At 39.9% G+C, this 15470-nt stretch overlaps 1 protein-coding gene across 19 annotated transcripts in view; it reads left to right on the top strand.

The window, feature by feature from the left end:
* DTNA (dystrobrevin alpha) overlaps nt 1-15470 on the top strand; it is a 234673-nt gene that overhangs the window by 148631 nt on the left and 70572 nt on the right. For 18 of the 19 annotated variants that reach the window (XM_068932776.1, XM_068932782.1, XM_068932778.1 and 15 more), the window contains one exon: nt 14309-14522. The exons of the other annotated variant lie outside the window; for it this stretch is intronic. In XM_068932776.1, coding sequence (XP_068788877.1) covers nt 14309-14522 — 214 coding nt within the window. The remainder of the gene's footprint in view (nt 1-14308; nt 14523-15470) is intronic. 19 annotated transcript variants of the gene reach the window in all.

Below are 15470 nucleotides of genomic sequence, written 5' to 3'. Positions count from 1 at the left end.
TCTTTCCTTGCTTCATTCTTTCTCAGCCTCTTTCTCCAGTAACTTTTACAAATAAAACTGCACAGAGCTAGCAGGGAAGCTGGCTCTCTGCAGTGAAGGCTCTCAGCAGTTACATGCTTCTTTAGGAAGAAGACAATAAATGTTCCACAGAAGGAAAGTGTGAAGTCCGAAGTCTGTGGGGCTGAATTTCATTTTTACTATAATTCTTCCTTTTACTTCTATAATTCTGGAAGAGTGGTTTTTCCTATGTTCATTATTTTTCAGAGTTTCATCAAAAGTCAGTTTGTGTACCTCTGACGCTACAGTTCAACCTCATAATACCCAGAGTATTCAAAGATAAGCTTGAGCTAAACCATTATCTCATATTTTTACCCATCAGCTGCAGCTAGGATCATTTTCTGTAAGTCTTACTAGAAGCTTTCATGTAGCGTATACCTGGTGTGCTAAGGACAAACTGTGAGAACAGGAGATGTGGGCCATAAAAATAATTTCCTGCTTTTTTAAGTGTGAAGAGACTGTACAATGTAGTGTCCTCAGTGGGATGTTCTTAATATAACTCTGGGAATCTACACAATGAATATTCAGTTTCCTTGGGTTGATGATTTTATGATCCATAGTAACTTTAGTGAGGCACTTTTGCATGTGCTGAATTAAGCCATTTTAGGCTGAATTCAAACAGAATTGTATCTATGATGCAATTGCTGTCTGCAGCAGAGTTCTAGCAGTAGAACTAAGAGCAGTCTTTGGCCCCTCTCTGTGCAAATTGTGGCTTATTTCAGTAAAAGTTCTGTGTACTCTGAACATTTTCTCAGTTCACAGAGTAGATGGATAGATGGATGTCTCCCTTTCTGGCAGAAAGTAAATTGAAAGTAACTCTGTTAAATTAATTGACATTACTGTGGCATGAGAAAAGGAATGAACCAGTCCCTCAGAATATATTGTTTGAACTCAATTTCTTAGAAACGAAACAGACAGTGGTATCATACTGCATCTCTTGTGAAGGTGCTGATCTTCCCTTACTTTCATTTTCCACATTTCATTTTGTCTCCATTGAAAAATTTACCTTTTGCCTGTGCCTTGAAACTCTTATTTTGTCTTGGATTCTCAGGATATCTTTCAGGATTGCATGTGTAAGATAAAGGATGACAGATAAGTGGAGATCAAGACTCTTACTCCATCTAGGGGCCCTGGCAACAACATTAAAGAGTCACACAGAGGAAAAAGGATAGATGTATGGTACTTTACCTAAATCCCATTTATCTGTCATTTTTTGTTTTACATTTTTCTCTCCTTGCTCATTGTTGCTGATTGTTGAGCTATGTTTTTGTCAGCTGGAGCTTTTCCCCTTTTCTTGGTTTGTTCCTCATGCCTATCTCCTTAAGAGCTGCAATGTTTTAGTGTGTTATACCATAAATTGCTGAAACAGGAGCCTCTGCGATAGCTTCCTCATCCTGGAGTTCTGGCTTCTGGAGCCAGGGCACTGGCACGCAGAAGAGTTCTTGCAGGAGACATTGCTTTGAAAATTAGTAATGGCGGGAGGGCAGTGTGGAAAGATTTTGTGAACGCAGAGCCTGATTTTAGTCAAATATTCTGTACGGTTTGTCTGAATGAGACATTGTTGACTCAAACCAGTTTGATAAGAGCAATGGATCCTCAGGATATCAGGATCCACTTCTCCCTATCGCAGAGCTGATTGTAGCTCAAATCCCAAAAGATTTTTAGGCAAATAAGAATGTAATAGGTGTTTACATACCTATAAAAGCCTGAACCTCTGGCAGCAATTAGCACCTCCATTGCTAATCTCAGCAAAAGGTTAAATAAAATTATTCTGGACTGTCCTTAGGACTGCAGATGCATTTTCACCAAAGCCCTATGTGTCCCATAAATGTCCTACTTCATATTGATGCTCTCTCTCTCAACAGCTGTGGCTGATGTTGGCATTTTGTCCTAATACATCAAAGTGCTCTCACAAACGCTCTGGATTGACCCACACTCTTTAGGAGAGAGGAGAGAAGCTTATGCCATCACTCTGTAGTGTGTCTCCTGTTCTGTGTGTGAAAAGTGTAGTTTTGGTATCAGGCAATTTACGCAAACATGAAGTTTAGCTTAAATATTTCTCTAATTGTTTTTAATAGATGAAGATGTAACAAGGCCAAGTTCAGACCCTATTACGTAAGAAATTATTTAAATTAACAGAGAAAAGAGTATGCATGTATACAAAATATTACAGCTTTCATATTCAAGGAAATATGCAAATCCTAATTTATTAGTATTCTGTATGTTGTATTGCTGTTTACAGTCTTGGAAACCCTAAACGATTAGAAAAATTAAAGAATTAAAAAAAAAAAATGAGTCCAGCTCTGAAAAGCAGTAGATAGACCAAGGAGGGTTTTCATGATACAGTTTTAAATGTGTAATAGATGCTGGTTCTTTTTCTTTGACCTTTGTGATATAACTGAGCCTGAAAGGTTGAGAAAGCAATGTCAACTTTTTTTCTATAGCCATGAGGGAAGAAATTGTTATAGAGGAACATTAAATTGAATACTCTCTTGTCATCGCAGGCTTCCAGCATTAGGGATTATAAAGAAAACAGCAGTTTCTATGAGACTGGGAGCAATATCCTTAGAGTTGGTAACACATATTACTTCAAAATCAATGAAAGATATAAATCACTTGATTTGTCAACATTTTCATTCACTTTACACTTATTTTTTGGTGGTAACAGTGCCAGAGTGTGAGGTAGGCCTCCTGTGGTATAGAGTTTTTTTGAAGGGGGAAGTAGCTGGATGCCATTATATCACAGGAAAAAAACTACAGTTATGTAAGAGCGAAAGATGTGATTTTTAGCTAAACGTGGCATTTGAAGAAATATACATATAAATCTAGAGGAGATTATATCACCATGGCAGGGATATCCAACACAAAAATATCCTGCCTTTTCCTTCTCCCAGGCTTTTCATTATTTACCTATCACATGTGACAGCTGATATAGGATATTCACACAGCCAGATCTCCAGGCTGATATTCTTTATTCAGGTAAACACATATACAAGGCCATTTTTCTGGAGAAAGCATTGGAAATGCATAGCCTTTGATTTGTGCTAGCTTGCTTGACATTGTGCCAATATAGAGTTAAAATTTGACAGCAAATGCTTACTGCGTTTGCTAAAATACACCCAGTAGTGCCATCCAGTGGTCAGGACTATGGTTACCAGAAGGCTTGCGCAGAGTGTCCTGCCTGTTTTGTAAAAGCTGTCTCGTTTTGTCTTGGGTTGTTACACAGAATAAGGGTTGTACCAGGCTGTAAAATCAAGGCTTTCTTCTCATATGTTCAGCCATTTCTGAACTTCTGGTTTAATGTCCTAAGTGGAAGCGCTGGAATGTGGCTTTTTGATTTTTTGGTGGTTGTTTCGTTGTCTGGAAATATTTATTGAAAGTCCACATAATTCAGTTTCTGTTACCACAGGGACAACAGATGGTACTTGAAAATCAGCTCCAGGTATAGTATCACCTTGCCTTGGAGATTTTTTTGCCACCTTCTGGGAGTGCAGAAGCATTTTCCTAATATGTTGTTTGCTGTGATGTAATACAGGAGAATTATATTAGAATTTGGAAGGCTGTAATCTTACTTATTGAAGTGTGCCCTCAGATGTAAGGCAAATGACCTTATTTTAAGGGAAATGAGAAAGCTGTTGCACAACATATGCATTTATTGACCGAGTTTTTATTACGTCATGTCCCCATGAATTCTTGTGTTTTGCTATTTTAAAGTTGAAGCTTGCAAAACCCATTTCAAGAATTATTCAGTTACATGTAGGCATTATCTCACAGTGCCTCATATAAAACCTTTCGCATTAAAATATTATTATGGTTGGATATCAAGAATAATAGAAATTATACTCTAGGAATGCTGTTGCCTGTTTTGGGGGGAATTTACTAAGTTTCTGGCTAAATGGAATATACGGATCCACAGATCTGCTATTTATACGTTGGTCTTTAACTTGTAAGTGAAGATGTGTTGAAGTCTTAAAACAGGTAATTGATATGAAATGAATGGATTTAAGCCATGTGGCTTCTTAGCAACTGTACTGAGTTGTCTCTTCCGTAACGTTTTAACATTAAGAGGCTTAGATTTTTTAGTGTTTGAAGTGTTTCCCTTTAAAAAAGAAAACACTTTCCCAGCTCCTGGGAGACAAGTACATGACAACTGCTTGCCCAGCCCAGCACTGTGAGGTGCATCACCCACGGGTCCCTCTCACAGTGCTGACTGGCATTAGTGCTGCTCAGTGGCAAGGCTGATGGCCTCTGCTGCCACCCACACAGAGCCCTTCAGTCTTCAGTTAAATTTAGGTGAAACAGAACAGGCAGAAAATGACAGAAGGGGGAGAAGGAGCTTTTATTGTAAGTGAAATTAATAAAAAAGAGAAGAATTTTACTGCAGATCTTCTTTACGCCATCTTACACCTTGATGGTTTTGTCAGATGCCATATTAAGGATAAAAAGACTGTATTTCAGTGTATCATTCCTTTAATGGTTCTTTTTCATCACTCGGTAATAGCACTTGGCCGAGTGGACGGACACTCCCAACAGGCCACATTTGTTTAATGTGCTGTAGTGATTAGACTCCCAAAAGGTTTTAGAATAACTCATTTTTCATGCCGGGCAGAAGAGAAGGTGAGGATATAGGGATACGAGTCTGGGTATGTGGAGGGCAGAACCTCTGAAGCATTAAAAAAAAAAAAAAAACTAAAGCCTCAGTTCTATTCCTCATGTACTTTTGTTTTGGGTGGTCGTCTACGGATGTCCAGACATGCAGCAGCCAGGGTTGACGGCTCTCCGGAAATGTCTCATGTGCATGCAGTGTGCAGTTGCAGTACCTGCTTTTACAGGCTGATTCAACATACCATTTGGCACAACGTCCAGCATGTCCTGTGTGATGCGTACCGCACACATCCGAATTGCTCCACACACATCGTAGTTCGAAAGAAAGATGTTTCCGTTGGCTGATCTGAATGTCTAGTTTCTTCTCCACACACTCCTCCTCCCACTTGGTGCTCAGCATTTGGGTGGGCAGGTAGAAGAAGGTAGCCTTACTCCAGCTTCCCACTGAGGCAGTGCTTACCACACAGCAGCACACTCTCACAGCACAAGGCAAAAGGTAAGTTAGAGGAGGAATCCATGCATAGGGTAGGAAGCTAAATTAAACTAAATGAAGTTATGACCTCCCTCTGAGATCCCTTAACATTCAAATGAAAGCTTGAGTGAGTGTTTGGGCATGCAGAGTGCCATAAAGACCCTCTGCGTTCCTCATACAAAACCTCTTAAGGGTATGGAGTACTCTTTCCCAAATTTTCCTGAAGCCTCGAAACAAGCTGTGGGGTTTTTTTGTTTGTTTGTTTGCTTGCATGAATCAGAAAAGGGACTCTGAACACAGCCTACTTAAGCAATGGCTTTAGAGAAAATCAGTAGGGCAATACTGATTCCTCTCCAGTAAAAGAGACCATGCATGCTTTAACATTTGCTTAATGACTAGACATAGACATCACAGCATCATTGAGGTTGGAAAGAGACCCCCCCGGACAGAGAACGGTCGACCAGAACAAGTTGCTCAAGGCCATGTCCAGTCAGGTCTCGAATATCTCCTGGGGTGGAGACCACACAACCTCAGTGGTCAATCTGTTCCATAGTTCAATCATCCTCACAGTGAAGAAGTTTTTTCTTGTGTTTAGATGGAATTTCCTGTATTTCAATTTGTTCCCATTTGCCTCTTGTCCTTTTAATATCCTATTGAATATTATAGCAGACAGCGTTGAAAGCCTTGCTAAAGTCAAGATAAATAACGTCCACTGCGCTCATCCTGCAAGCTAGTCATTTCACTGTGCAAAGCCATCAGGTTGGTCAAGCATGATTTCCTCTTCATAAACCTGTGCTGACTGCTCCCAGTTACCTTCTTGTCCTTGATGTGCTTGGAAGTGGCTTCCAGGAGATTTGCTTCATGACTTTCCCAGATCAAGGTGAGACTGACTAGCCTGCAGTTTCCTAGATCCTGCTTCTTGCCCTTCTTGAAGATAGGGGTGACATTTGCCCTCTTTCAGTCCTTGGGAACCTCTATCAGTCGCCATGACCTTCAAAGATAATCCAGAGGGGTCTCGCAGTTCCCTCAGTGCTCATGGATGCATCCTCTCCGGGTCCATGGACCTGTGTATGTGCACTTTGTCCGAATGTTTCCTGACCTAATCCTCCTCCTCCGTGGGTAAATCTTCCTTGCTCCAGACTTTCCCACTGGTCTGAAGGACATGAGATTGCTGAAGGTGAAGCTTACCAGTGAAGACCAAGCAGAGAACACACTGAGTTCCTTGGCCGCCTTCTTTTGTTGGAAGGTCCCCCCACCCCATTCAGCAGTGTGCCAATATTTTCCCTAGTCTTTCTTCTGCTGCTGATATACTTGTAGAAGCCCTTCTTGTTACCCTTCACATCCCGTGACAAATTCTATTTCATGTGGGCAGTCTTGCCTAAGACAAGACTTTGACTGTTGCTAAGTAAGGGGTAAATGTTGTCTCTGATTACTCTCAGCTGTCAATATATCCTCCTCTAACTAAAGTTTTCATGCTGTTGTATGCGACTAATGCATGTGCCTCTAAATATTTTGGGTCTCTTTCTATGTAGTGATCTAATTTTCCCCTAAAATTCAAGCATTTAGGGATCAGAATAACAAGGCAGTAAGTTTTCTGAAGATTTTGTTAATTTAATCATGAAGCTTGTAAAATTTGCTGAGCAATCAATGCATCTACAAAACCTAGAAATTAAGTGAAATAGCAAGAAGAGGCAATGAAATATATTTTGACATTAACACATTGAAATACGCGCTCACAACCTTGATGCCGACCACTCTCCCTTTTTGCGCAACAGTGATGACAAGCCCAAGAGCTGTTAGTAACCTGCAGAGTATCTGGAAGTAGTGCAAGACACACGAGCTGGTTGGGGCGGCTGCCTAGCAGATGCGCAGCTGAGCTAGAAATCACTTACCTGTATAAACTGTGTCTGGCTGCAGATTACAGGGGAGGTAGTCAAGAAGCCTGAGAGATGCGGGAGCAAGAGTAGGGATGTACAGGACGCTTCCAGATACAGACTGAGCATGGGTTCAGGTAGCTGGGCAGTGAGCGTAGTCTGGGTGTGCCAAGCCGTGTAGGGTGACAGCTGTCACCAGATATACCCAGCCAAAGAGTTTGTGGCCCAGTCACCTGGCAGCCCCCTGAATGCTGCTTTGCTCGAGGCTCTGCCAGCTGCAAGAGTTGCAGGGAAAGGACCTGTGGTTTTTCTACCAGTTAAGAAAAATACATTTGTCTCCCAAGGCAAAAAGGTTGGCCACCTCCATTTTAGCCCTAAACAGAAGCAACAGCCTGGTACGTTTTCTTGTTGATGTGACTTGGCACAAAGGAATGTAAAAGACTGCAGGCCATCGTAGCTGGCACAATGATGTACATAGAGGCAGGATGTGCAGCTAAAGCTTTCAGCGCGCATGCTACGTCTGATTGATTTGAGGGGCAGCTTGGCCACAAACAGATGCAGCAGGTAGGAAAATGCACCTTGCTCTATGTGCCATTACTCTCCTGGCAGCCGGAAAGGGAGATACAAACAGAAAGAGTGAGTAACTTCCCAGGGCTTGAAAGCAATGAAGATGATAAATGGCTCCAATACCTTGATTTGTGATAGGTTCATAGATTCTAATCAAAAAAAGAAGAATCGTCTAACATATTTTACAATATTTTTAGGACTGTTAGACAAGGAAGCATAAATCTTTCAGTTATAATGAAAGGCACATGAAATACCTGACATACATTCAAATCCCATTGATTTCAATTGACACTACTAGCGTGTTTAAACTCAGGCATGTCTTTAAGAGCTATGCTGATATAAAAGTTTAATGAAATATATACTTAGATTTTGGAAATAATGTAAATTAATACTTCTTTAAAAGTTCGTTCTGTATTCACTAACAAGTGAAAATGTATCAAGGCAAAGTTCTATCATACTCTCTGCTGGGCCTGTTTAACTTAGATTTAGTTAGCCCTACAGTAGGTTAAGTAAATTTGACTTGATTATTAAAGCCCTATTTCAGTCACTTCCCCTGTTTGATTACCTGGAGTCTCCCCTTCTATGTTCATTTGGTAGTAAATGGAAAGATAACAGTGTAGAGCTCGTGGTTCCGGTGAAGTACAAAAAATGCAATAGAAGTGATGAGGATTTTTGCATAGGTGAATCAGTTTAATGTTGGGAAAACTCAAGCACACAGACTGTTTTTAATTTTATTTTTTTACTACTTAGAAGCTAAACTTCCAGTATACTTTTTTTGTTGTTGTTAGCCTTGCTTAGGGCAACATAATTTCTTGACAACTGATTTTTGAAGTAATCTACCTCCTTTGAGATTAGCGATGTATGAAGGATTATGTGTATCGCCCGGCCTTTCTGTAATTCTAAAGAACTGCATTGATGGAAAGAAGACTGCGTTTTTTCTGTGTAAATAAATTCTAATTCCTTTGCTTTGAGTTGAAAGAAAATGGGTTCAGTCCATCTTTTCTATTGCATTTTGGCTATTAAGATACCTTTATCTACCAAACAGAATATTACTAGTTACAAGTAGCCAATAAATTAATAATATGTTGATTTCCTGTGGATGAGAAGACTAATGAAAGCTTCAAGAAAAGAAGGAAGATCAAAATCAATTAAACTGGCATATATCCTTATAGTAAAGAACATATTTTCTCCTCAATTCTGCTCCTTCCAAATGTATCCAGAGTACATCTCCTCCACAGATTAACCTGTTGACAGAAATATAAGATGGTGGAATTCTTACAGTTTGCAGAAAATATAAAAATCTTTTCAAATTGAGTCAACGTTCTTTCATTCACACTTAGATACTAGAGAGACAGACTCATTAATTTGCAATATAGTGGCAAGAATCACTCTCCAGATATTGTGTTAACCAGTGAAGGGATTCACTGAGGGAAAAACATGTTGTTATTTGGAATATATTTTTGGATATTAATTTTAATTCTCTGTGATTCAGTCAGCGTCTCCTCGAAGCAGGCATTTGTTACTAACGATTGCTGTGGAGAAGGAGCGAAGGGCAGCCATCTGCAGCGCTGCTCATCTGCGTCGTCCCACTTCTGTCTGGATACTGAATTGTGTTTACGTTCACTAGTCACTATCTGTTACGGAATGTGCTCAAATAGGGAACTCTCTATAGCAGTGTTTAAGTATTACTTAATCTCGTAAAAGTTAAATTAGCAGATAGTTTTTGCCATAGAAGATCTAATAATGCAGATATTTATCTTAGCCATGACTTGCATCACGTAACAGATAATCTAAGGGGAAATGTGTATCTTAGCAGTTGCCTGTGAAAGTCATCTACATTTTTTTCAGACAGCAGGCAAATGAGGGATATCTATCTCTGCTATTTACAGAGTGCAAGGCCTTTCTGAAGGGTCCTCAAAGATGGGCTGTGCTATATAATTTTGAATTGCTTTATGTGCAGATGCTCGATAGAAGCAGCTTTTCTCCTGATCATCCTGTTCCACTGAAAAACAACTGATAGATTTCTACAGTTTTAGAGAGCCATTTCAGAACAGGCATCTTTTTCATATTGAGAAGTAATTCCCTTTTGAGAGGGAAACGTGGCTGAGGCAGCAAAAGCAGTCAAAGCAGCAGCAACAAAAAATTAAGAACAAACTTGTTAAGTTTGATTGTGTTGAAGGAATTTATGCAGGTTTTAGGCGTGAGGAAGTTCTCTTGCATCTGTAAGCTAGTTGTACTGTAAACTCTTCTTGTAACCATCATAGAAATTAGAGTCAAGTTTTACTGAATTACATGGGCAAACAAAGCAAGAGGAAATACCTTCTGCAGTGAGATTAAGATAATCTCAAGAGTGGATAAATAAATAAATGACCATAGCAGATACTGTAGAAAATGGGTAGCGGAGAGGATGGAAATTAAAATGAGAGGAATGTAAACTTGTGCGAAGTTTGCAGAGTTGATGTTCTGTTATTACATTTGAATAAGAAGTGCAAAGCTCAAGGTAGCTGTAGATTAAAACTGGTGTAAATTCCTAATAGTACAAACGAATAGAGTAGAGTTTGCAGGGCCCATGTTTTCCTCTGCCTTTTCCCACTGTTGGTAGGTTGACTTTGCAACATAGTGCAGTATGTAAGAGCCTGCTTATTATGTAAGTAAACGTTTAAAAAAATTGGATTCTGAGTGGTCGCTAGGGCACTACATCTATTTGCAATCTGCACGAGACCAAGATATTCGGAATAAGAGGCTGAGACTATGACATGATCTGATAGCTTTTCTTACAAATTACAGTATTTATTATACATATTTCACAAAAACCCTAAATTATTCTAGGCCATGTAGTAGTCAGAACAGAAAAGACAGCTTTTCTTAATCTTTAAAGAACAAGGAGTGGGATTCATCTTGGTTAATGTTAGACCTGAGGTTATATATATCATGTAAACTTGTTGCTTTAGGCTTTAGACTTCAGGCTTTCTCTGTGGTCAGTAACGTAATAGGGGTACTTTTGAGGAACTGTTCATCCCACTTGTATCCAAACAGCTGCTGGAAGATGCCCTTTTCTTTCATTAATGTTAGAGGGAGCGTTGAGCACCAGATGACACTAGATACCTAATTTTTGACATCCAAGTTTAGGTCAAGTTAATTCTTGTCTATGACAACTGACTTACTTAAATAAAGCCCAGAGACTTGAGTTCTCTATAGAGCAGTGTAACAAACTGTCCTTGTTAATTTTAACCATTCATTTAAGCAAATATATTGAAAATTAGCAGATCTTGTTTAAAAGCCTGGGTTTTGTCCCTCTTTCATTTTCTGCTACAGAAAGTACTACTTTCCAGCCTCTGTAAAGAAGTTTGAAATTCATGACTAAAATGTGAAATATGAAGTAGGATTGTTGTTTATTCAGCTTCAAGTGGAACCAAAGTGTTTCTGAAAAAAAAGTCCAAGTAAAATTATTTGTAGTACAAATGCACAGCAGTTCCTCAAGACTAATGTTTTACTGTGGGTGGGGGACTGTCACTGGAATATAATTTCCAATAAGTAATTTTCTTAGGCTTGTGCCCTGTCTGTGTGGCATACCAATGAATATCAGAATAGCCTGTGAGGCTTTCAGGTTAAAGTTAACACTATAGCCAATATTTTTTTCCCTGAAATGTGTTGGTGCACTGATATTATTAGCCCCCTCTGCTAGCCTCTGGATATCTCCCTTCCGAGGACCAGCATCAAAACTAACTCTGGATATGACTGTTTTCTGAAAAATACAATATTATTGGGAAAAGAAGAAACCCGTGAAAATCAGACAGCTGCTTAAAATCAGTACTGGATCATGTGAAGAATAAAGACACCAAGCCCCACTTCAGCTTCACTCCTTATGCCAGGCATTTTCCTCCATGCTCGGTTATTTAAGTATTTTTTTACTACTAGAGTATAGTGATTAAAGTGAAATTGCTGTGTGACATTGTCACTGTTAGGGAGTCCAAATGTCTCGTTCATCCTCCCTGGATGTTCCCTTGTCAATGCTAGGGAAACCTTTGCTGCTCCCCCGGACTGCAGAAGTAAATCAAACACACATATGATAAGAACAACAGCCTTACTATTTTGTCCCTCTGCGCTGAATCAGGTTCAGGGCTGCTTGCAAGGTACCCCTGAACAGCCCTGATGACAAGAGTTGTTGTCCTTTATATTCCCTTTTTTCCTTCCCATGTTCTTCCCCTTTACCACCCTCATCCACTCCCAGATAAACAGCCTGTCCCTGTTTATTCTTTTCCAATTGGTTCTGATTTTGCTGATTCTACATCCTTATTTGATATTTGTGATATTGTTGCCCTGGTAATTTCCGCCTTGGTTAGCAATTCCATTAAGCTAGTACCCCCATTGATCCTGTTTCTAAGATTGCTATCTTCTTAGTGTAGCCTTACGTCGGGGATAGCTCTCTGCCTAGTTATTTCTTCCTTTTTGCTATCTGTAATGCCACGTGATTTCTTATGTTGTTATTTTTTGAGTATAGCTACAGGTCACGTTTGAGCATCTGCACACGTACCCTAACACCCAGAAACCAGCCTGGTGAAACTGTTGGTGGAAGCTCCTGCTCCTTGATCCACTTAGTCTGAATTACCAGAGGGATCATCCTCAGAGCCAGTTGCAGCTAGAACTTGCCTGAAACACCATGCTTAGCCTTCTGTTTTCTGCCTACCCTGCCCCTCTTAAGAGACCACAAAATATCAAAATATGTGCACATGTTCCAGGCGTGTTGCTGCATCTTTGGCGTATAGTTTTGTATTTCTTGCTTGATTGCCTTCCCCAGGTTGTTCTGAGTAGGAAACACTCATTAATTCTCTTCTCCAGGACCACACGATGACCTGGTTTCTCATGACTTCTCTTGTTCCCTACCTAGTCTATCCTTTGAGCTTGTTTACTGGCCATGTGGGGAAGCTTCTTCAAAAGGGTCAGTTATTACGGGCAGGCTGTCTTCTCTTGAACCGTTCCTCTCCCGTTTACCCAGATTACCTTAGAGACAACTTGACAGTGCAAAGCATTTGATTGACTAGGAATGGGAATGACTGCAGTAAAGGATCTGAGGTCTACGCCAGAATTTTTACTGGGAAGATGCTCTTCCCCTAGACTGGAAGAAGGGAAGAGTTCCGAGGCTGTGTGCTTCACCTAACTGGCTTAATTGAGGAGAAGACTCTTAAGACGTTCTCCTGACAGTATACAAGGTTACGTGTAGAAGTTTACTTTTAATACAAAGGCCAAACAAACAATTAGGTGTCACTGTGGAACTGCATCTTGCAATTTTTCCCAGTTATTTGCTAATGAATAGTAAGAAGAAGTAGAAAAGTGCCAGGTCTAATGCCAAAAGCAGTTGCTGTTGCTGTCGCCACTCACCTGCAAGCTGTATCTTCCTTCATGGGCACTGCAGCCTATACGTGCAGTAGCAGGGCATTAGAGATTATCTTTTTTCCTAAGGCAGACATACCTAGGGAATCCTAGGGAAAAATTGTAGACTAAGTAAAAAGACAGTATATCTAGTTTCATTTTTCTAGCTAGTATCAGCTTACCTTTCTCTGCCACAAGATCACCATGCCCCATTGCAGCCTTCAAGACACTGCCTGCAAACCAAGCAAGTAAAAATATAATGATAAAGATTAGAATTAAATTCATCTGTCCACAGTAAAATGTATCTCCTCCGAGATTCAGGTGATGCTTGATACATCATAAGACACAGCACCACACTAAGTAATAACAACTATACAGCACTTTCTCCTCTAATAAAGAGATTTTGCACTGTGAACCTCATAATTTGTTTCTTATTGACAGTTTAGTAGGAAAGTAGGTAATACTCAAGATAGAAGAGATTCTTTGAGTTCAGGTTTGAACTAAATCCAAATTTTGAATGAGTATAGTTTTTTTAATGTTTTTCATGGTCCACCACTTCTAGAAATGCCAATGTGTAGGAAGCTGATCATACTGTCAAAATAACAAGGCTGTGCAAGTAGGATTTCTGTTTGGATACAATATGAGGGATGAGCAGAGATTGTCCTTTAAGCTGTCCTCCCAGGCAAAAACAGCCCCCATGAAATTCTGCCTAGACCAGGATTTTATTAGAGAAAGAGATTTAACAAATCCCTTGGTAACTGTATTTAGAAGACCAAAATATGACTTTAGGATCACTTCATCACAAGTCCTTTTTTTAAATGTAGCTTGCCTGCCCTGACTCAATTACAATTCTTTTTCCGTAAAATATTTTGCTTTTGGTGCAAATAGCTGAAAAGAATTTTCAAAAAAGCCCATGGCAGTATATATTGAGCACTTAGTATTCCTAGGCTCTTCTGGAAGCCCCATCTGCTATGCAAATTAATACCTAAGAGTAATTTCTGAATGGGTATTCATGGAATCATGGTTCAGAAAAACAATTAGCATATGCTTACCTTCCACTCATTTCAGTAAGTAATAGATTTTTGCTTGACTACTTTATACAATGAGGAATGGTTTCCTGAACTGAAGCTATACTCCTAACAACTCATAATATCAATACATTGTTTGCTTATTAACAGATTTGAGTTTCCTTTGCTCTTTTCCCCAGCTCTCTCGGAGTTTAAATCTCAGCGATGGAAAATACTTTTGTTCATTTAAGTATTTCTCAAGCATAGTCTGTGTCGTTGTAGGATGCGATGACGTCTTTTCCCAGTTGTTTTCAGGAGTTTGTGTCCCTGATGACTCTTTGTGTGCTGTACCCTAGTGCACCTGGTGGACATTTGGAATGTGATAGAAGCATTGCGAGAAAATGCCCTTAACAACTTGGATCCCAACCTAGAGCTGAATGTGGCTCGCCTCGAAGCTGTGATTTCAACTATTTTCTACCAGCTCAACAAACGGATGCCGACTACCCACCAGATCAACGTGGAGCAATCTATCAGCTTACTGCTTAACTTTTTGCTAGCAGCCTTTGATCCGTAAGTTTGTGTGCTTGCTTCCTCTCCTGACTAGTGAAAGGATTTTACTTGCTCTGGAAATATCTTTGAAAAACAATTGAACAAGCTAAAATCCCTGAGCCAAATAATGAACATGTGAATAGTTCTAACTAGAGACAGAAACTAAAATTAAGAACCTCTACTTCCATTCCTGTTGAGCCAAAGTCAGAACAACCAACTCTATTTTCATCCAATTACTCAGACTTGTTGCAGGTGTTATCAAAGGACAATCCTCTACAGACACAAATTTACTTCCACTTCTCATCTTCATTGCTATTTATTGACGTATCAGTGGCTGACACCACTGCAATGATTCTGCAGCAGTGACGTGGGTTAATAACTCATTATTTTGAAAGAACTTAAATTCCTTCAAATTCTTGCAGTGGTAAGCAGTTTTTTCTGGCTCATGCCCGTGCAGCATGGTTTTGAGCCAATGGCAGAAACAGGATAAAGATCTGGAATTGGCAGGGAAATTCATGTTGTATGTTACTGTGTGGGACCTGTATTACAAAAAGGACGCATCTAAGACAAGAGTGAGCTACTTACCTTACAAGGATACTGTGTATGCATATTAGTGTTATAGAATACATAGACATCAGCCTGTATTTGAAATCCACAGAACCAAATAACTGAGACCAACGGTTAAGTCTGAAAAATACAAATTACCTATTGCCTTTTTCTGGCTTATATTTTGAAAATTCACCAGCTGAAAACATTGGCCACAAAGTATTACAATAAAGATCCTTCCCTTCTCCCATTTTCTCTTTCCCATCCTCTCGCTTGACGGACTTCTTGCTTGGTATTGTGCACCTTTCAGGGCCAGATCAACCCGTCCAGCTTAGTCACCATGGCAACAGCTGAGCAAAAAAGTGGTTGTTCCACATGAGAGGACTGCAGAGGCACCGCGTGCCGGCACTCAACCTCCCCTCC

Source organism: Struthio camelus, chromosome 2 (assembly GCF_040807025.1).
Source record: "Struthio camelus isolate bStrCam1 chromosome 2, bStrCam1.hap1, whole genome shotgun sequence".
Lineage (NCBI taxonomy): Eukaryota > Metazoa > Chordata > Aves > Struthioniformes > Struthionidae > Struthio > Struthio camelus.
The sequence above is the reverse complement of the archived record's forward strand: the minus strand, read 5'-3'. Positions and strand labels throughout refer to the sequence as shown.